This window comes from Ursus maritimus, unplaced genomic scaffold, assembly GCF_017311325.1.
Source record: "Ursus maritimus isolate PB19 unplaced genomic scaffold, ASM1731132v1 scaffold_6, whole genome shotgun sequence".
Lineage (NCBI taxonomy): Eukaryota > Metazoa > Chordata > Mammalia > Carnivora > Ursidae > Ursus > Ursus maritimus.
This window is the reverse complement of record NW_024426774.1, coordinates 30603335-30627125: the sequence shown is the minus strand read 5'-3', so window position 1 is coordinate 30627125 and position 23791 is coordinate 30603335. Positions and strand designations below refer to the sequence as shown.

Genomic DNA, 23791 nt, shown 5'->3' with positions numbered 1-23791 from the left:
GGGTGAAGGATGCACTCAGTTTAATATAGACCAATGGATTTTAATGTAGAAGTACAAAGTTGATATGGTTTCAGATTCCACATTGCAACTAACATCTAAGAAACTACCATTTGTTGAGTTTTGGTCTAATATCATAAAAGGCCATTCACTCCATTTATATGAAATGTCCAGAATAGGCAAATCCATGGAGATAGAAAGTAGATTAGTGGTTGCCAGCCCCTGGACAGAAAAAGAAGAAATTGGAGAAGGCTCCTAATGGATGTAGACCTTCTCTCTGGGGTGATGAAGATATTCTGGAATTTGATAGTGGCGATAACTGAACAGATCTGAATATGTAAAAATCATTGAATAGTGTACTTTAAAAGGGTGACTTTTATGGTATGTGACTTATATCTCAATAAAGAAACTGTACTGAAAAAGGAAAGGAGATCTACAATTATTTGAGTAGACTATTAAAATATTCCTCCCTTTTCCAACTATTTGTGTAAAGCTGGATTTTCTTTGTATGCTTTAATCAAAAACAATGTATCACAACAGATTAAATGCAGAAATATACGTATGAAAATCCAGCTACCTCTATTAAGCTAGATGGTAGAGATGTGCAAAAATGTAAAACAATGCCATTCTTCTCACTAAATTTTTTGTTTTAAAAAGTAGTTTTCATAGAACCACTGACCTAAAGAAATGTATTTGCAAATTGTACATCTTTGCAAAGAGAATTCTTGAATTGTCTTTTAAGTTTGTAAGTTAAAATTTCTCATTGTATTTGCCATGTTAAATTTCATGATTATAAAATGACTTATTGGCTCAAAATTTGTTTTTTATTCTATAACCCAACTGAATTAATGTGTTTTTCCTCCCAACAGGATGTAGAAAATATATTTAGCCGTATAGTAGATATACACGAACTTAGTGTAAAGTTACTGGGCCATATAGAAGATACTGTGGAAATGACTGATGAAGGTAGCCCCCATCCCTTAGTAGGAAGCTGCTTTGAAGACTTAGCAGAGGTAAGTACTTTAATTATACACCCAAAAAAAGTCTGCATAAAAGCTCTACATTTGCATTAAAATTGGAATCTAAATTCTTGTTTCCAGCTAAAATCATAGGTATTAACTGCTGACTACTCGGTCATACTGTCCATTCCTCAGAGGTTCATTGTCAACATTTGTTTCTGTTATCTTATGAAAACCACAAAGAAGTAGTCTCTCATCCATTGTAAGAAGCAGATCCCACAGACGGGAGGCATTTACAGCTCACAGTCCATCATCTTGTCTTCTGTAACAAAGCTAAGAAAAGTCCATGAATGCCCTGTCATTGAAGAAGCCATGGAAGTTGGACCTGAGGCTCGACGGCTTGTGTTCCAGCCTCAGTTCTGCTACTTAGTTGTATGTGACTGTGGGCAATTTATCTCCAGTCTCTAAATCCCCATATCTGTATTTCTAAAGTAGGGATAATAGTAGGACTCAGGATTTGTGTGAAAATTAAAGTAACCTACCTAAAATACCACCACACAGTAAGCTATTCAATATATGATAACTGTACATTATTATTTAGAATACGAGGAGTGAAGTGAATAGGAAAATCAAGTCTAGGACCTAGGTGATTCAAATGTTATGGGGTAGAAAAATATTAACCTTCTCCTTGGGTATTCAAATACTAAAATAGTCCTAAATTAGTCCTATTAAGTTAGCAGTGGTGGTCATTCTGAGATTTTTAGCTCTTACTTTGTTCTTACTCTAAAATCCACAAATACAGGGTTCGGTTTGTAAAACAAAAAATTTAAGATTTTCAGGCCAAACAGTATGGTAAGCTTAAGCTTCATGATGGCCCCTCCACTCTTGCTTCAAACACATAGAAGTCATAAAGTGTATTTTTTTAAAAAGGAATATACATAACTAGACTTAAAAATAAGATCAGAAATAGAGTAAGCATTCCAAGTAATGAGCTCCAGTAGTTGGGTGTTCAGCTTTTGAGGATAATGAAGACTAAATGTGCTCCATGAAAGTGAGCAAGACTTCTTGCTTCAAGACCCTGATTGTAAGAGGATGCCGGGGAAATCCCATCAACTTCCTCCCTGCAAGGTTTTATAGGAAGTCGTGGACTTGAGATAGGGAAACAGAAACACTACCTTATAACAAAAATAATTTAAAACTTAACAAATTATCCTACAGTATTAAGCCGGTATGACTACAGAGCCTGAGACTCCAAAATTACTTACAGAGCAGGTTCAGGTCTAGAAGAGTGGCCATACAGGGATGGGAGAAAAAAAAAGGAAACCAAAAATTAAAAGCCTCCCCCTAAGAAGTCTATATAATACAGAATTCCAAAATACAAGACAAATTCTCATGTTTAGAGTGCTATCTAATAAAATCAACAACTAGAAAATAAATTCATTCCAGATGAAATTAATTTTGTACAATAGACATACAAAGAGTTTAGAAGAAGTTTAGGGTGCTCAGAGATAAATGAAGAAATATGATCCATTTATAAAGAAGATGTTGTGAAACAAAAATAGGTGGAAAGAAAATAAGAATAGATAAGTATCGACACAATTAGGGATATTGGGAATTAAACATAAATAGAAACTCAGTAAACCTAGTTGTTAAACCTAGTTCAAGGAGAAAATTAATGAATTGGAAAAAGGAAATGAGGAATTCACTGAAAATGTGACACAGAAAAACCACAATTAGAATATGAAAGAACAGCTAAGAGTAATAAAGGCTCCTTTAAAGGGCTTTGATATCATCTAATAGGAGTTTAAGGTAAAGAATGATGGAGAAGAAATATTTGAAGAGGTCACAATTGAGAATTTACCAGAAATGAAGACATGAGTTCCCAGATCAAAAATGAATTCCAAATACTGGACAGGATAAATAAAAATAAACCTACAGCCAAAAACATTATAGTAAAACTATGGAACATCAAGGCTAAAGAGAAAATCTGAAAAGCTGTGAGAGAGAAAAGAGAGTGGTACTTGAAAAGGAACTACGGTTAGAATGACTGAAGACTTCTCTTGAACAATAGAGGCTAACAGTTGAGTAGTAGCTTCAAGGACTAAGGGAAAATGGAATTTTCTGCCCAAGTAAACTTTTATTCAAGAGTGAGTTCGAAATTTAAAGTAATAAAGCTTGCAGAAGCAGATGTAAGAGATCTTCATGACCTTAGAATAAACAAAAATTTCTTAAACAAGACACCAAAACCATGACAGAAAAGATTGATAAACGGAACTTCATTAAAAGTAAGAACATCTGTATCAATAACCGAAATTACGAGAGTGAAAAGGCAAGCTACAGATGGCGAGACAATACTTGTAGTATCTATAGCCAACAAAGGACTCCTATCCAGAGTATGTAAAATCCTTAAAGACAGGTTTTTTTAGAAAATAGACAAAAGACCTAAGCAGGTATTTCCTGAAAAAAGAAAAGGTGTTCAGCACCATTATTCATCAAGGAAATGCAGTTTAAAACCATTGAACAGTGGGAACTCTGCATTGCTGGTGGATGGAATATAAATTGGTTCAGCCCCTTCAGAAAACTGTTCAGCTTATCTACTAAAATTAAGCATACGGTGTACTGTATGATCCAGGAGTTTTACTCTGGGGTGTATATCAGACAAAAGTGAGTGCCTGTGTTTGCCAAAAAACATGTGTAAAAATGTTCATAGCAGGTTTATTCGCGATGGATGATTTGTCATATGTTCACACAGTGAAATGCTATATGGCAATAAAAAAGAACTACCGATTTTAAAAAAAGGGCAACATATGGCTAACCACATAAGGACGTTCAAAATACTATATAATTCCATTTGTAGGAAGTTCAAAAACATGTAAACATGGCAAATCCAATACTTATGTAGCATTAGAGCTATTAGGCAAATTCAGTATAGTTGCCACATAAAAGATTAGCATAACAGTAGATAGCATTACTGTGCTCAGTTATAACCCACTGAATACATGACATTAAAGGAAAAATACTCCATTCACTATAGAAACAAAACTATAAGACATTCAGAAATAAGCCCAATAAATACTCTAGACCAGTTAAGAAAATCATAAAATAATTAGATTCATAAAGAAGATGTGAATAGGTGGAAATGCATGTTATATTCATGTATGGAAAGACTCAATTGTATTATGATACTAGTTGTCTCCCAATGATCTCTAAGTCCGGTGCATAACAAGCTAGTCCTAGAACTCATGTGGAAGAATGAAGGGACAAAAATTAAAATTTTGAGGAAGAACAAGTTATGAGGATTTGTCTTGTCAAATTTTAAAATTTATTACGTAGCCACAGTAAATGAAGAGTGTGGTGTTGGTGTAGGTATAAACAGACAGTGCAACAGAATAGAGTGCCCTGAAAAAAATACGTATGCATACACGATATGAGACCGAGATTACATTACTAACCGGTAGAGAAAGAACAAACAATTAAAAAAAAAATGATGCTGGGTCAAAACTGGTTATCCATGTGGAAAGAAAAAATTCCATCCTTAGCTCACTTCATACCGAAGTTCTCAACAGATTAGAAATCTAAAAATGAAAAAGCAACCTTTAAAAGTTCAGAAGAGAATATAGGAGAATATGTTTATGACTTTGAGATAGAAAGGGTTTCTTAAAGAACACAGTGCAAACCATAAAAGATTAAAATTTTAAAACTTCTGTTTACAAAAAGACACTATAAAGTTCTGAGAAACACCATATACAAACATAAAATGGATCTAATATAAGAGCTAAAATTATAAAACTCTTAGAAGAAAGCATAGCTAAATCTTTACAACCTTGGCTTTGGCAAAGGATTCTTAGATATGACACCCAAAGCATGAGCTACAAAACAAAAAATATATAATTTAGATTTGGGTGCTGATAGGAGGGAGCAAGGTGTGATTCTAAAAGGGCAACGAGAGAGGGGCACCTGGCTGACTTAGTGGAGCGTGCAACTTGATCTCTGGTTGTGAGTTTGAGCCCCACGTTGGGTATAGAGATTACTTAAAAAAATAAAGCCTTAACAATTTTTTTCTTAAAAAAAGGCAATAAGAGAGATCCCTGTGGTAATACAAGTGTTGCTTACTTTACTACAACAGTGTCAATGGCCAGATTGTGATACTGCACTATATTGTACTATTGCAAAATGTTACCATGATGGGCAACAGTAGTATGCACACAGGATCTTCCTGTGTTATTTCTTGCAACTGCATGTAAATCTAAATTATCTCAAAAAAATACATATTTATACAATAGAATCTTATAGACTTTAGAATAAATGAATGGAAGAAAACACATTAATCCAAATGGATAAATCTTGGACACAACTTTGTAAAGTACAAATTGCAGAAGAATAAATACATTACGATGTTTATATAAAGTTTGAAAACATTGCCTTATTTCTTGATACATATGTAATTATATAAAAACTTACGTGGGAATGATAAAATTCAAATTCAGGACAGCGGTGTCCTTTGGGGATGAGTAAGGGAGGAGATGAGCTTGTGAAAGGGAGCTCAGGTGGATCTATTACCACAATACTTTTTTTTTAAAAAGTTGAAACAAGTGTTCTAAGATGGTGAACTGTTTTGAGCTACATGGTGAGTATAGTATGTTAGGTTGTTCTCTGTATTTTTCTGTGTGTTTAGAATATTTCATTCTACATTTTTAATCATTAATACACAATTACATGTATTGATAATTAAATTTTTTGTGTGAATCTTCTAAGTATTGAATTTTAACCAGTAAACTAATCAAAAAATCTGTTAACTTCTTAAGGGATTCTTAGACGTGCTTGCAATTCTACAAATCTATCCTCAAGAATAAAACTGTGTGATGAGAGGTTGTATTCCTAGTTAGTTGTTAGTTTTTTTCTCAATTGAAATTAGCTATTTTAGAATGATAATACTGGGGGCTGTTTATTCAGTGCTTAACTATGTGCATGCATAGTAAGCATTTTGTAAGCATTTTGCATATGATATCTCATTTAATTCCTAAAACATCCCCTTGAAAGTAGGTATTATCCATTTTCCAATGAAGAAACTGGCTTAGTTTATCAAAGCTCACACAGCTAATAAGTAGTATAATCAGAATTGGAATCTGGGTCTCGCTGACTCTAAGGTTATGCTTTTAAGTCACTTCACTGTATAGCCTTTACTTTATGTATATAGTTGTCCTAAAAAGTCTGTAGTAAATTAGAGTTTATTGAAAGAGGAGGAAGGCAAACATTATCTGCTGTACAAGATTTCTAGAGTTCAAGAGACCCACGATAAAAGCATCAACTCACATTTTTATTCCTCTGTCCCATCTACTCTGTTCATACCTGACTCCTTTCTGTTATTATTGCTGAAACCTTACTATCCATTCTTGTAAAATCTACGGTGGACTGCAATTTCCCGTGTAACATTATCGTAGAAATTTTTAGTTGGGAATGTAGTTGAAGGAGTTGAAATTGGAAAATGAATCAGGAGCCAGTTCAAGGAATTCAGGATGACTTAGAACTTTATATGCCATATCGTATTTCACAAAGACTAGAACTCAGGTCTTCTGATTTCTGATCTTGTATTGTTATTATTCAGTCTTTCCTTAAAAAAGAAAAAACACAATCTAAGAAACACCATTAAGGGTAATGAACATAAACATCATCTGTGCTGTCAGTTCCTCTTCCTTCTGTACTCCTCCACTAGATGTCCTCTTCCTTCCTAGAATTCCCTATCCTAGAAGTGAGCTCTTGCTAGAATCTAGAGCACAATTTTCATACGTTTTTGTTTTGGTGTTTTTTTGACCAAGTACAGGGCATAGGATGGCTCCTGCTAAAATCGAGACACTGATTCTCTTTTTCCTCAGAAATCACAATCAAAACCAATAGATTGTACCCTTTTAGACCTAACCATTAAAATTATTTGGTTTATTAATGATCGATGACAGAATTTTTGGCAATTTGGATTAAACTCTTGTTTAATTGCTTGTGAAAACTGTAACAATGAATTTTAGATGATAAAAACTGTTACCTCTGGCTTAAAGAATGTGAAAATAAAAGTCTACCACTAAGAAATAACCATAAGAAAATAAATGTTGGGCACCCATATTCTAAAGGTTTATACTTGACCCCATTGTTGATACCTGTATTCGTTGTTGTTCCAACTAAACTTTGTTTTCCAGAACCAAAAGTCTTGCCATTCTTATGACCACTTTTGTTGATAATGCTTTACTAGAATCCTTTGAGGAGAGGTGTTATAACACAGAAGGATGCCATTATTCATCAGAAAGACTGATTTACTTACTCTCTTACTGGAAAATATTAAACATCCTATTGAAATCATTAATAGCCATGTAATTTTGTTTGGAGGTTTTAAAAGAAGTACATAATTGTGCTAGCTTAGATGTACCTATAATTTAATCTTTCTGTATTTCTGGTGGTAGGTTATTTATGTTTTAACTTGGAGAAAGATTATGTTTTACCTTCTTTATTTTCTAAGGAACTGGCATTTGATCCATATGAATCATATGCTCGAGATATTTTACGGCCTGGTTTTCATGATCGTTTCCTTAGTCAGTTATCAAAGCCTGGAGCGGCACTCTATTTACAGGTATAGTAATTTTTAAATCAAGATATATGATGTCTGAGAAGTAAACTTAAAAAAAAATTAATTACTTTGTTTTTTAGTCAATAGGCGAAGGTTTCAAAGAAGCTGTTCAGTATGTTTTACCCAGGCTACTTCTAGCCCCTGTTTACCACTGTCTACATTACTTTGAACTTTTGAAGGTAAGAAAACTCTTACTGCTATTTATAAAACATCAAATGTGATCCAATTTTTTTTTACCAATTTATTTGTGAATTAGTATGTGAGCACCCAGGAACATTAGTCTATATCTAATTGCTTTTTCTAGTTAAGAATAAAATGTAAATGAATCTGCAAAACTGTGGCATATTTTCTCTAGTTTTAATAGGGAATTTTAAAGCAGTCATCAGATATTTTTGTCTTGTGTCCTTTTTGCTTACATGGCCAACCCAACCTTGGGTTTATGGATCCATGGCTCCATCTGAGGACCTCAGCAGATTGGTTCAGGGACTTCGATAAGGGACCCAATGTAAAGAGAAGGCCAAAGTAATGGAGAATATTAATCACCTAATTTTCATCGCTCAAGTTTGCAACTGTCTCTAAAACTGCTTAACATTACTTTAGAAACAGTGAACTATGTATATTCCCAGTAAAAATTTCTTATTTGATCACAGTTCAAAATACTCAAGACGGGGCGCCTGGGTGGCACAGCGGTTAAGCGTCTGCCTTCGGCTCAGGGCGTGATCCCAGCGTTATGGGATCGAGCCCCACATCAGGCTCTTCCGCTATGAGCCTGCTTCTTCCTCTCCCACTCCCCCTGCTTGTGTTCCCTCTCTCGCTGGCTGTCTCTATCTCTGTTGAATAAATAAATAAAATCTTTAAAAAAAAAAAAAAAGAAGCACTGACTGAAAGGAAAGGATTTTGATTTTCCCCCCCTTTTCCTTTTACACACTGAAATTAAGGAAAACGGGACCCTTAGTCTGTGTAAGTTATAACTCATTGGTGTAGCTCAAAGTGATTTACTTTTAAACTTCTTACGTATGTATCTGATGATGTCTCCTTTGGATTATGGATAATATGTCCTAAAAAAAACATCAATTTTTTTTTCAAAAATTTAAGATAAGGGATAAAATAATAAAGATACTCTGTTTACCCTTAATGAACTAGCCCCATAGAGACAAAATAAAACATGGGTTAATACCATTATTATTTCTTTAGCTTTTAAAACAATGTTTGCTTCATTAAAGAAAACTTCTACTTGATATCATGATTTTGTTATGGAGAATTTATTAGTAGAAATTATATTTACAGTTTGCAGGAGTACATGCTGAAATGGGCTCTCTATAATGAATCAGTGAATGAAGTCCCAGTCTTTTTACATTGTAGTAATTCGTACCTTAGTTAGATTTCTCAAGTAGGAATGTTTGAACTGAGAGGAACCAAGGGAGTTAAAGGATTTAATCACCAAGCAGAATTAGTGAGCTCTTAGCTCTCCATTCTAGACTGAAAACAGCATACCATTTAAGGTCTTTGGTAATATAGAATGATTATTTTAAGAGGATAATCAAGAGGAAGCATTTGTTATACAAAACCATTCTTTACAAAGAATTCATTATGACAAACCATAGTCCTAACAGGATATTTGCAAACAAGTTTGTTACATAGAATCCTTGCTCATAATAGTTTATGTGATAATGGGATTTTAACCTAAGACTGTAATGAAATTCTGAGGCATTAAAGGCCGGATGAAACCTATAAGCAGTTACTAATGTATAAATAAGAACAACAAGCTTTGATGAAGGTTGAAAAGGCTGTAAAATCTAATCATCTTAATAACGTAAGTAATTATTTACTTCCCCCAAGTACAGGCAATTAAAATTTTTTAAATTGTAAGTTGTAGTAATAAAATTTTTATTTTAAAACATCATTCAGCAATTTAAATGGTTTCTACTGGTTTAAGCATATGTATCCCTGGTTCATCTTACTGCCTAAAGTTCCATTGCAAAATTAGCAGTATGTTGAATGGGAAACCTTGCCTAATTAATCCCACGGACTGTGATCCTTTTGATTCTGCATTCCCTCAGTACTAATGTATTATTTGTACTTATTTTTCAGTTTCTGTTAGTATATTGCTTAAATATTTTCATTGAGCAGTATTTTCAAAGAATATTCTTTGAGATGCTAGTCCCATGGGATACTCTAAATAAAAAGTTGGAGGGGGGGGATGTACAGTGGTCAAATATGTTGGAGGAAGACTACGTCCTTAATTATATACTCCTCAAAATATTCAATGTACACTAGAATATTAAAGACTTTGTAAAATTGCGCAAAGATTGTTTTCTAGAGTTTCCCAAATTAATTAGACCGTGAAACGCTTTTATATTTTTGTTTTATGTTTGCTGAAGTATAATTAACATAGTCTTATATTAGTTCAGGTGTATAATATGATTCAGTGATTCTGTACATTACTCAGTGCTCATCGAGATAAGTGTACTCTTAATCCCCTCTAACTACTTCAGGGCATCCTCACCTACCTTCCCTCTGGCAACTGTCAATTTGCTCTCTGTATTTAGGAGTCTGTTTTTTTGTTTGTCCTCTTTTTTCTTTGTTGTTCATTTGTTTTGTTTCTTAAATTCCACATATGAGTGAAATCATGGGGTATTTGTCTTTCTCTCACTGATTTATTTCATCTAGCATTACACTACTGTAGGTCCATCCATATTGTTGCAAATGGCAAAAATCTCATTCTTTTTTATGGCTGAATAATATTCCATTGTGTATATACACTACATCTTCTTTATTCATCTATCAGTGGACACTTAGCTGCTTCCATAATTTGGCTATTGTAAATAATGATGCAGTAAAGGTAGGGGTGCATATATCTTTTCAAATTAATGTTTTTGTATTCTTTGGGTAAATACCCAGTAGTGGAATTATGGGGTCATATTTTTAATTTTTTGAGGAACCTTCATATTGTTTTCCGTAGTGGCTGTACCAATTTACATTCTCACCAACAGCACATGAGGGTTCCTTTTTCTCCACATCCTCACCAACACATGTTATTTCCTGTGTTTTTTATTTTAGCCATTTTGGTAAGTGGAAGGTGATATCTCATTGTAGTTTTGATTTGCATTTCCCTGATGATTAGCGATGTTGAGCATCTTTTCATGTGTCTGTTGGCCGTCGGTATGTCTTCTTTGGAAAAATATCTATTCAGGTCCTCTGCCCATTTTTTAATTGAGTTACTTTTGGGTCTTGGCATTGAGTTGTGTAAGTTTTTTATATATATTTTGGATTATAACCCCTTATTGGATATATCATTTGCAAATATCATCTCCTATTCAGTAGATTGCCGCCCTATTTTTGTTGATTGTTACCTTCACTGTGCAAAAGTTTTTTATTTTGGTATAGACCCAAAGTTTAATTTTGCTTGATTCCCTTGCCTGAGAAGACATATCTAGAAAAATGTTTCTGCAGCCAATATCAAAGAAATTAATGCCTGTTTTCTTCTAGGAGTTTTTTGGTTTCAGGTCTCACATGTAGGTCTTTCATCCATTTTGAGTTTATTTTTGTGTATGATGCAAGAAAATGGTCCAGTTTCAATCTTTTGCATGTAGCTGTCCAGTTTTCCCAGCAGCATTTGTCGAAGAGAATGTCTTTTACCCATTGCATATTCTCGCTTTCTTTGTTGTAGAGTAATTGACCATAAAAGTGTGGGTTTATTTCTGGGCTCTCTATTCAGTTCTTTTGAGCTATGTGTCTGTTTTTGTGCTAGTGTCATACTGTTTCGATTACTACAACTTTATAATGTATTTTGATACAGCTTTGTTCTTCTGTCTCAAGATTGCTTTAGTTATTTGGGGTCTTGTGTGGTTCCATACAAGTTTTAGTATTATTTGTTCTAGTTTAATGAAAAATGTTAATGTTTTGATAGAGATTATGTTAAATCTGTAGATTGCTTTGGGTAGGATGGACATTTTAACAGTATTGATCTTCTAATCCATGAGCATAGACTATCTTTCCATTTGTGTCATCTGAGTTTCTTTCATCAGTGTTTATGGTTTTTGGAGAACAGGTCTTTCACCTCCTTAGTTAAATTTATTTCTAGTACTTTATTATTTTTGGTGCAATTTAAATTGGATTGTTTTCTTAAATTCTCTTTCTGCTACTTCGTTATTAGCATATAGAAATGTAACAGATTTCTGTATATTAATTGTGTATCCTGAGACCTTACTGAATTCATTTATCAGTTCTAGTAGGTTTTTTTGTTTTGGTTTTGGTTTGTTGTTGTTGTTGTTGTTGTTGTTGTTGTTGTTTTGGTGGAGTCTCTGACATAAAACCCTTTTAAAACAGTGCATTTCTGGGGCACCTGGGTGACTCAGTCGTTAAGCGTCTGCCTTCAGCTCAAGTCGTGATCCCAGAGTCCTGGGATCAAGCCCCACATTGGGCTCCCTGCATCACAGACTTCATGGCTTAAAGAAACCCAGAAATTTGTACTTTCACAGTTCTGGAGACTGGGTGTCAGCAGAGCCATACTCCCTTTTAAAGACTTTAGAGCAGAATCCTGCCTCTTAGCTTCTGGTGGATCCTAGCAATCCTTGGTAGCCCTTGCCTTATCGAAGCCATCACTTAATTCCTTGCCTCCATCTTCACGTGGCTGTTGTCACAGCTCCACGTTCTTCTTTTGTCTCTGCATCCAAGTCTTCTCCTCTGTCTTACAAAGGTGCTAAGTCAGCGGGTATAGGCCCCACCCTAATCCAATATGACCTCATCTCAACCTGATTATATCTGCAAAGACTCAATTTTCAAATAAGATCGCATTTGCAGGTACCAGAGGTGAGAACCTGAACACAGTTCAACCCATTACAATTAGTGTTTGGTACGCTGTAGAATTGTATTCAGTTTTGGTTTTCTGATTTTCCAGTATATAATGACTTTCTTAAACCCATATATATATGTGTGTGTGTGTGTGTATGTGTGTGTGTGTATACACACACACATATATATATAATTTTATATTAAGCCAATTTAATATCATTTCATTCTGATCTTAGATTTTAAAATTTAATTTTAGTCACAAAAATCTAGTGAAAAGGGGTACCTGGGTGGCCTTTGGCTCAGGTCATGATCCCAGGGTCCTGGGATCGAGGCCCACATTGGGATCCCTGCTCAGTGGGGAGCCTGCTTCCCCCTCCCCCGCTCCCCCTGCTTGTGCTCTCCCTCTCTCTCTCTCTGAAATAAACAACTAAAATCTAAAAAAGAAGGAAAAAAGTCTAGCGAAAAGCCAGTGGATTTTGGCAGAATGGACCATAGGTAGGTAAAAATGGACAGGAATACAAAATTACTAACTTAATCATCTGAATAAGACTAAGTGTAAAAAAAAAAAGACTAAGTGTATATAATTGGGTTTGGGGTTATCACGTATGCTTTGTCTTAAATGAAAAAATAGAAAATTTAACTCTTTAAATCTCTATACCTTTCTTAGGTTTTATTGTTAATAAAAAGTACAAGATTAGCAAAATAAGTGAGAGAAAGCATGTCCGGGTTTAATTTTAACACATCATAACAACCATGTGTTTTTAAGTAAGTTTAAATTGAGGACCAACAGAATAGTAAGTATTGTAGTTGATATTATTTCGTTATAACATTGCAGTGTTTATCTTGATCACAAGCTTTATTTTAGAAAATATGAACACTTAACAGCTTTAATCTGAAGACTCACATAGTTAGACTCTTGCTTTAAAATTTGACATTTGGGGTACCTGGCTGGCTCAGTTGGTGGAGCATGTGACTCTTGATCTTGGGATTGTAAGTTTGAGCCCCAGGTTGGGTGTAGAGATTTAAAATAAAAAATCTTAAAAAAAAATTTTTTTAAACAAAATTTAACATTAAATTTTCTAATATTTCTAGATTTTTGCATAGCAGACTGATTTGGAGATTGGCCCTTTTTCCCCATAAGATTGCAAATATTACAAAAATTGTAGCTGCAAATGTTTAAGTGTAGGAATTGTGGGAAAGGATTACAGATAAAAACTTAGAACTGAATGGTACAGTGAGTGGAAAAGTTAGCATAAAAGATTGAGAAATGTTAAAATTAAGAGGTTTTATCCTCCCAAAATAGTCTTTTTTTTTTTTTAATGCTACACAAAACAAGTTGGAGGAGTCAAATATCAATTGTGCTACGTCGTACACTTTAAACACCCCCTAGCGGCCTTCACACGGTCTGCCAAGAGCTCTTTGTAAAGAAATCTGCTCTGCAAACCCTTACTACAAACATCTTATATACATTTGTTAGTGGCTTTGGTTTGCTGCTTTTTGAGTTTGGGAGCTGGACAATATCAGACATCTACTCTAGATCATTTTTCATCTATTTTTTTCATGTTTTGCATCTGGTTTAACTGCTATATGCTTCAGACCATTTTTTATACTGCCCATGAGCTGATGACTTAATACCAGCAATAAGAGAATATTTAGAAAACATAGCTTCTGTCATAAAAGTACGCCCAACAGAGGTCTGTCTAGCTTCCATTCCCTTGAACTAGATTTCTAAATTTGGAAATTCTTACCCAGTAACTATGGACTCAAAGCAGTGAGCTAATGACTGCAGACGTTAAATGTCTAAAGTTAAACATAGGATAGTGTAATTCAGTAGCCATTGTAATAATATACAATAAACAGCTAACTATTGTACTACTCTGACTATTGTATTACTCTGATTTTAAATTTTAAATCAACCAAACTGTGAGGTGCATTTATAATTTTGGTAATTTTCTCTCTGATAAAAACAGGGACATGGTTTTAAAAGGTATTTTATTTTCATAAATGAGTGTTATGTCTAATACTTTTTAGGATTGGTATCCTGTTTAAAGTTTCAAACTCCTTTCCACACTTCAGATTTTAACTGCTTTTCCATTTTACTTGCATTTTCTGCCATTTTTATTTCATTTCCTCTCCTTCTGGAACTACAGTTACATGCATGTTGAAGTAGTTTGTGTTGTCCCACAGATCTATAAGACTGTTCATTTTTCTTAAATCTTATCCTTCCTTGTTCTTCAATTTAGTCCTTTTTATTAATCTGTCAATAGAACTATTAGTTATTATCTTGCTTACTGTAGAATTTCTGTTTGGATTTTGTTTCACAGTTTCCACCAACTCCCTATCTGTCCACTTAGTAAGACCATGTTCTCCTTTAATTCTTTGAACAGGATCATAAAAGCCACTTTGAAGCTTTTCTTAAATTCAACATCTGGGCCCACTTGGAGTCGTTTTCTATTTACTGACTTTTTTTTTTCCCTGAACATGGGTCACATTTTCCTGTTGTTTGCTCGTTAACAATTCTGGATTCTATTGTGTTGAGGATTGTTGGGTTTCTTGTTTTGGGATTATTGGTTTTTTACTTTGGTAGGCAGTTAACTTTCCTTGACTCAGCTGCAAATTTGTCTCCTCTGTTTGTGAAGCAACTGATATCTCTTTTCACTTTCTAGGATTTCCATATGCTGCTTTTTTAGCTGATTCTCTTGGGTCTGCCCTACACATGTATGATTTGGCAGTCAGACAAGTGTTTGGGCACATTGTGTTCAGATTTGGGGGTACAGCCTCTCTGGTTCCCTTACACCCGGAGATTTCCCCTCCAATATGCAGCTGGTCTGTCAGCTTTAAGCTTTATCCCTTGGCACCTGAAACCAGTAAGACTTCAGCTTTCTGCTACCTGAGCTGCGTACATTTGGGGAATAAACTCAGTTCTTAAAAAGCCTCAGAACTCATCCATTAAAGCTCTTTTAAGAGTAGATTCCTCTTTGGTCTCTCCCTGCTTTTTTGCCAGATTTCCTGGGGATCTTCCCATGCATGCAAAGGTTTAGCAATCAGCCAGGTACTTGGAGAGAGTTTATTTTCAGATTTTGGGTTTCAGCCCTTCTGCAGTTCATTCATTTCCAGATTTCCCCCTTAAATTTCCTCTTTTTTTTTTTAAAGATTTTATTTATTTATTCGACAGAGACAGCCAGCGAGAGAGGGAACACAAGCAGGGGGAGTGGGAGAGGAAGAAGCAGGCTCATAGCGGAAGAGCCTGATGTGGGACTCGATCCCGGAACGCCGGGATCACGCCCTGAGCTGAAGGCAGCCGATGAACCGCTGTGCCACCCAGGCGCCCCCTTAAATTTCCTCTTAAATTGTACTCTTTGACCTGCCTGTAGGGGCTCTTTTCCTCTCATTCGTCCCCACTGTGTTGCCATGAGAGGTTGGGGAAAGCCTTAATCTCTCCAGTGTATATACACTTGCTAGTTGTAGCTTTTCAAGAATAATTGCTGCTGCTGGCTTATGCTTTCTTTTAGATGTTTTCCAGTGCCTACAAATAGTTATTTTTACATTCTGTCCAGATTATATAATTGTTATCTGTGGGAGTACTGGAAATTCTTGCATTTTTATAGCTTTTCTGCAGTATTTGTTATAGCTGTGGTGTTTACAGCAGTAGGAGGGGAAACAGTGAAGGGCAAATATTTGCTAAGTTCATTCCAAATAGGACTTGATAGGCTTTCCCTTTTTGATCTGCCCTTTTGAGTTTTTTTTTTTCCATGCAGCTGCTATTAATATTCTAGTTTCTGAAAGTATACAAAGGACCGCATTTAATTATCTCAATAAAATTTGTGACTCTGCTCAAAAAGCTTTGAGAATTTTGCCTTTATTTCCAAACAGTGAATTATGAGTCATGTTACAATTTATATTTCAAGATTTCATTTTTGTATTTTCAACCACTAGCTGATTTAATAAGGATATTATATAAATCATAATTATGGAAGAACTATGCTATTTATACTATAAATTTATGCTGTTTATGCTACAAATTTGTACTGTTTATTCCATTTCCCTTGGGGGGAAATGAGAGTTTAGGCTGATTAAGAGAAGACCAAGTTTTGTTAGTATCGTTAACATCACTTACTGGTTGAAATTTTGTGTATTTTAAGAAAATTATCTGCATATATGACATCACTACTCATAAAAGAACTTTTGAGGGGAAAGGAACTGATTATGAAATGTACTTTCTAACTTAACAAGTAGTATGAGTATTGAAGTCTGCAGACAATCTCTAAATCTCATTTTAGTTATGAATTTCATCTTTTTCACCCATACTTTTTAGTCGTGCTGCTACTGTAAAAGAATAGTTGGTGGTTATTGCCTTTCTTATGCTCAGCCTTTAATGGGATGTGTGAATTATGAGATAGTAAAGAGTCGGGAGCAGTTGGCTTAATTTGTTGTTTCTGGAATAATTTGGATAATATTCCATACACTCATTTATAGGACTAGTAAATTAAATTTACCATTTGACCATGTATTTTTCACTTTGTAGTCTGTTCTTAGCATCTCATCATAGAGCATACAGGTAACCATTCCACAATCAAAACACGATCCCCATCTTTGCTTGTGTTTTCCCATTCTGTGATAAGCTCTTTATATATATACACAATATTTAAGATAAAGACAAATCTTTATTTTCTGTCCCAAACCTTAGATAATAATATGTTTCTTGATTATATATTTTGTCATCCTGTGCATTGCAGTTTACCTATTTGAATGGAACAGGTTTTATTTGGTGAATATTTTCTTAATAGGTATTTCAAAGTTATATCAGTTTTTTAGTTAGTATATTGAAAAGGTTCTTGAACTGAGGTCCAGAAATCCTGTGTCTTGCCTGCCTCCACCATCAAGCACATGGCAGTTCCTTCATTTTGTGTAATCTTATGTTGGAAAAATTAATTTCTAGAAATAAAAACATGAATTCAAAGGTTTGGTGTTTTTTTAAACAAAAGGAAGCCATTAGATGTTTGTGAATTAGTTGAACTCTTTGCTACTCCTTCGTTTCTGTAGCAACAATAAGCCACCCCTTTGATGGTAGTTAGCTTCAACTATTCTGCACCATTGCCCAGTTTAAGTCAGCTATGTTAAGCAAAAATGCTTATAAGAAAGGTCATTTATTACATTGAAATTTATTTTAGATGCTTGAGTAATGCTATGAAGGTGAAAATTGCATTTAAAAATTATTTCGTTAGTGAAGTCTTGTGGGTTTGACATAGACTTTGGGTTTGTGGTTTTAAAATGTATTAACAATATTTTTGAGATATTGGTATATTCTATATTTGAAATGCTATAGTTAAATTGTAGATAAAAGACCCAGAAGCTTGAAACATTTTTAGAATAGAAAATCAAATCATATCTAAATGGGGGGCGCCTGGGTGGCACAGCGGTTAAGCGTCTGCCTTTGGCTCAGGGAGTGATCCCGGCGTTATGGGATCGAGCCCCACATCAGGCTCCTCTGCTGGGAGCCTGCTTCTTCCTCTCCCACTCCCCCTGCTTGTGTTCCCTCTCTCGCTGGCTGTCTCTATCTCTGTCGAATAAATAAAGAAAATCTTTAAAAAAAAAACAAAAACAAATCACGTCTAAATGGGTTTGTTACCTTCATGCTCTTTTTATGTGTGCTAAAACTGTGTGTTGTTGTATGACTTTAGGTACATTCGCCTGCATTAATAATATAAAAAATAAAAGGATAGAATATGAAGGACTCAATATTTTTTTCTGCTGTCTCTTAGTGCCAGCTCTTTAAGACTAAAAAATTACCTAGTATCCTATTGACTGGAATGTTTGAGTGATTACATTCTGAAACAACTCAGTGAAATAGTTCTCTTTGGTGGTGCTTTTGTTACACCACATACAGTTTTGCCCTTTCTTGATGAACATTGCCTTCAGTGTGAGACTGCTGCCTTGGAAGCCTAAACTCAGTAAGGTTAATGGTAACATTTTGTCTCCCAAAATACTGCCATATGAGAGGCAAATAGTTTTAGAACGATAGGGATGGAGAGTGTTTTGAGAGAATGCCCAAAGTCCAGCCTTGAGCCTACCAGTAATATCCATTAAGTAAAAGCCTAATAGCTTTCTTTTATGAACCCTTGGCCATTGACTTCCTTTAATCTAGCTGGCCATAGTGAAGAGCCATACTATGAGTAAATGATATCTGAGTATTTTTTGATATATATAAAAGTTTTTTTTATCCTTTGGGAAAAAAACATTTTTCCCTTTTTTTTTCTGGGAGATTATCATGAAACACAACACAATTGAGACTAAAGAGTGCAGATTGTGTCTCGTTGAAATTATGGTGAGGTTTTAATATAAGAAATTTGGATAATAAAACTTGAGCATTAAATAGACATCACAATATGGTATTTACTACTTCTGGAATACCTGAGCATTTAAGATATTTTAAGTAAATTATTTTTATAAAATGGTTTAGGCTTTGAGTAAGAAATACGTTTACTTTTCACAAGTCATCAGTATGTGTGTATGTGTTTTATCAGTTAAAATGGAAAGGAATGTGTTGTTGATCTTTAAGGAATATCTCTTAAGAACATAAAATCCTTAAAATAATAATAATTATGCTCATTGAAAACTTTGAATATTTTATGGTTTTATTTCTCATGGCTTTTCCTTTATAATAGAGTGTAAGTGTTCTTAAGTGTTGCATGAAAAATTACTGATACATGTTATTTCTTAACTTTTTCTTCTCGGTAGCGAGAAACAGGTTGAGAAGTTGACTGAATTCTTGTTACTTATTGTAACTCATACCTCAGTCAATGCTTGCTTGAGTTATAGCCACCTGTTGTATTGATAATTGGTGGTTATTGATGACTCAATCCTTATTAAATACAGACTTTCTGTCTAGCATATATGGTATATTTGCCACTAATAGAAAATGTGCTTGAGTTTCACTAATATGCACATTTCTAGTTTCACTCTTAAATCTTAACCTGTGGACACTGACAAAGCTCTTGATACTAATGTTAATTCTGTAGTAGAACTAAGAAGAAAACAACTTAGACGTATACTGTACATTACCATTTACAAAGTGCTTTGATTTTTAATAAGAACCCCATTAAGTAGGCAGGGCAGGCTTTTGACAAGCCTCATTTGACAGTTGAGAAAAGTGGAACTCAGAAGTCAGATAATCTGCCCCAAAGTCACACAGAAGTAGAGGCAAAATTTGGTCCTAGGTTTTGTGTCTTCAAGTTCCTCTCCACTATGTTGCATCTTCCTCTGTGTATTTATCTTCCTAACCATCCTGTTGCTGCAACAGTAGTGTTGTTGGAATCAGAAACCTAAGACCAAATTCCATACTTGAGAACAAAATCTCATCTATGTGCTTACTGCTGTGCAAATCCTATGCTGGGTAAGAAGGTAATTTATGTCCTTCATTTCTTCTCAGTCATATGCATGTGAGAAACTGCACATTGCTCCCTGTCACAAGGTGTGACATCTTTTCACACTCCTTCTGTGCTTTTTTTTTTTTAATGTGGGAAACTTGGTTGCATGTTAATACAGAAAGTAATACATAAAGAAGAAAACGCTTTTTTAAAAGAATATGCTTTATGACACGTGTAAAAATTTTATTGTGGCAAAAAGAGTTGAATCACTGTTATTTTCATTCTTGACTAAAATGAGCTGCTTATTCTTTTTGTCCAAAACTGTCCTGCGGGTTCAGCTTTGTCATTTTGACTTTGCAGCAGTTAGAAGAAAAGAGTGAAGATCAAGAAGACAAGGAATGTTTGAAACAAGCAATAACAGCTTTGCTTAATGTTCAGAGTGGTATGGAAAAAATATGTTCTAAAAGTCTTGCAAAACGAAGACTGAGGTGAATATTTTTACTTTCTTAATAACCCTCCCTCTCACCGTGCGTATTCTGGTGTAAATTCAGGGATCCCAGTTCCCTCCTCAAGTAAACAATGAAGAAAATAGTTTTAGTGACAAGCTTGGTCTTTCAGAGGAAGTGACATCAAAGCCAAGAGAATTTGTTATTGTTTGAAAAACCTTTCATATTTGTGCATTTTCCTTGCATACTCCCAGACAAGACCTCCCGAGAGTCAACTGGTAAGCTAAAGGAGAGACAGAAAAATGTCTTGAGTAGCTTTATGTCATCATCATCGTTCTGTCAAAGTAAAGTTCGTAGTGTCCTTTATTTTAGGGATTATGTAACTTGAGGTATTAATTCAGATAACATTGCTTCCACTTTCTTAATTATAATATGTGCATGTTTCTTAGCTTTAGGTCTTGTCCACTTAAACATTTCTAAATGATTTTTTAAGTCTCTTAAATGATTTTTTCCACTATATTGGGCTACTTTTTAATATTTGTCATTCTAAATATTTAGTAGCCAAGGTAGAAATAATCATTCCATAGCTAAATTTATAGAGTAGAATTTGTCAATAGTCACTGTTCTTTTTAGAGCACTAAAAAAAGTCTCTACTGTGTTGCTTTAGTTCCTAAAATGGTACAGTTTTGTAACACTAATATATTTGGAGAATTAGTGAAAACCTTCTCATTGCAACTTTTTAAAATGTACTTTTACATTGTCCTTTATTTACATGAATTCTAGATTGTCTGTCGTCTGTGTACTAATAATATTTTTTCCTTTATCCCAGTGAATCTGCATGTCGGTTTTATAGTCAGCAAATGAAGGGGAAACAACTAGCAATCAAGAAAATGAACGAGATTCAAAAGAATATTGATGGTTGGGAGGGAAAAGACATTGGACAGTGTTGCAATGAATTTATAATGGAAGGAACTCTTACACGTGTAGGAGCCAAACATGAAAGACACATATTTCTCTTTGATGGCTTAATGATTTGCTGTAAATCAAACCATGGGCAGCCAAGACTCCCTGGTGCTAGCAACGCAGAGTATCGTCTTAAAGAAAAGTTTTTCATGAGAAAGGTACAAATTAATGACAAAGATGACACCAGTGAGTACAAGCATGCTTTTGAAATAATTTTAAAAGATGAAAATAGTGTTATATTTTCTGCCAAGTCAGCTGAAGAGAAAAACAATTGGATGGCAGCACTGATATCTTTACAGTACCGGAGTACGCTGGAGAGGATGCTCGATGTGACGATGCTGCAGGAAGAGAAGGAGGAGCAGATGAGGCTCCCTAGTGCCGATGTTTATAGATTTGCAGAGCCTGACTCTGAAGAGAATATAATATTTGAAGAAAACATGCAGCCCAAGGCTGGAATCCCAATTATCAAAGCGGGAACTGTTATTAAACTTATAGAGAGGCTCACATACCATATGTATGCAGGTAAGAAAGAAAGAGTCGCCTGTCACTTTTATTTTCCTACTTCCAGCTGATTTCTTTGCTGCACAGGTCATTGTGCCTAAAATAGAAAGCAAACTAACAACAAAAGATCCTCCGCGTTATTCCGAATTCATTTTCCTTTGCCTAAAAATACTGCCATTTATACTTTTTTCTACCACATTTACATACTATTTTTAACTTTACAACCAGAATTACAAATGAGAAAATAAAATCGCTTGGCTAGATTTATCCAATTAGTGGCTGAAGCAAAACTAAAAGTAGTGATAAATCATCATTAGGGTCCTGTTAACAACCTTTACCTCTTTTTCTTTTTTCTTTCTTCTCTTTCCATTACTGAGATGATAAAGTCAGTAAAAATTGTAGCATATGTCCATCACCAAAATTGCGCCGGTAGTACAGATATGCACAGCATTGTTCTTTCTTAATTCCTGTTCCTAAAACTTAATTAAATTTAGCAGTCCTGAAAGTCATTAAAGTTTTCGATATTTTTTTGCATTTTATGACCGATGTCATTTAAGAAAACAGTTTTACCTTGGCAGGGCAGTTTTTAGAGACAAGCATGTCCAAACTACCTAGATTAGTGGAGGCTGAATCGAATGTAATGTAGTGTTTGAGAGTTAAGGAGCAGACATCATGATTCTTTTTTTAAGGTAATTTTATTTCTTCTAGTAAAGTAACCCATGATAATCCAATGTTCCTCAGCCTTCAGCTTCCCTACACAATAAAAAGATTGGAAATTGTACAACACTGTAGCATATGGTATAGTGGAAAGAGCACCAAGTCTGGATTTACACCCTCACTTTATCACAGTTCCTAAGGTCCCAGAACCTCAGTTTCCATCTCAAAAATCAACATTGCAACAGCAGCCTTAGAATGTTATTGGAAAGAATAGGTGAACTACAACATGTGAAAGCTCTTTGTAAATATAAATGTAAACTTACTTTCAAAGAATGTTTTGTATTACAAAGACATATAAACTCAAACATAACTCTTATAAATGCTGTTCTTGAGTAGTTGATGGTGAAAGTTAACCTCCATCCCTATACTTCTTGCTTAAATTTATTCCTGTTTCTAGGAGATGTGTGTTTCTGAGGGAGGTGGGGGTTTTGTTTTTCACTTTTTTAAAGTCCTCTAAATAGGCTCTCAGTTCTCTCTGGAAGCTGTTCTGGCACCAGTTAAATTAAACTTTCAAAGATACCCATTAACTACTCCACTGTAAGAAAGACGAATAGCATTTGATAATGTTGATCTATTCAATTTATTAAATGTCCAGTCAGAACTACTTAAATGGCCTGGAAACTATCAGGGCCTCCTTGCAAAAAAGTAAAATCAAGTTAGAATATTTTTGTCAGTGATAATCAAAGCACGTCTATGAATATAATGTTTCATCATCTCCACATGTCTTAGGATAAATAAGCCAGGGTTTTGTTTTGTTTTGTTTTTGATTTTGATTTGGCCTCTAATTGATAGTTCTTTTTCTAGCCTTTTCCATAGTAAAATTTTAGTGTTTTCCGTAGGCTATTAAAAGCAGTTTGGGTTCTCTAAACAGATTCCATTCGGTAGTAGCAGGCAGTAGCTGAAACATGTTGAAGATAGTGCAAGAAGACTAGTCTGGGATTCATCTAGAAACTTCTGTAGTCAGTGACTCAAAATGAGTTGACTCAAAAATGAAAAAACAAATCAAAGCACAGGAAAGTTAAATAGGCTGCCTGGGATTTTACATGAAAAAGAAATAGATTTTTCTGGGATCTCTTTTACATATAAAACTTTTTGAGAGCTACAATTTTCAGTAATTAATGTGACCAACCTATCTGTGATCTTCATCAGCTCCTGTTTGCTCCTTAAGATCTAGAATACAACTACAGAAATGTTCATTAAATTACTCGAAATTTGTGATTGCAAAATACTTATTTCTGTGCTTTTTAAGGAATTTTTAAGGTTATACAAGCTCAGATTGCTCTTCTTGCCACATTATTCTGATTTTTAAGGGTCTTAGAAGATTCACTGATTTCTTTAGCATAAGCATTCTAAACCATTCATCCTTTTATTTTAAATACCTTTGTTTTGAGTTCTTAGACTGTTTAGAGTAAAATTAATCCTTGGATTTTTATG

General features: G+C 34.5%; 1 protein-coding gene across 2 annotated transcripts in view; it reads left to right on the top strand.

Moving 5' to 3' along the window:
- Positions 1–23791, top strand: part of SOS1 (SOS Ras/Rac guanine nucleotide exchange factor 1) — a 140647-nt gene that overhangs the window by 77028 nt on the left and 39828 nt on the right. For both annotated transcript variants that reach the window (XM_040623134.1, XM_040623133.1), the window contains exons 6-10: positions 867–1010; positions 7462–7572; positions 7650–7748; positions 20091–20218; positions 21006–21661. In XM_040623134.1, the coding sequence (XP_040479068.1) occupies positions 867–1010; positions 7462–7572; positions 7650–7748; positions 20091–20218; positions 21006–21661 (1138 nt within the window). The remainder of the gene's footprint in view (positions 1–866; positions 1011–7461; positions 7573–7649; positions 7749–20090; positions 20219–21005; positions 21662–23791) is intronic.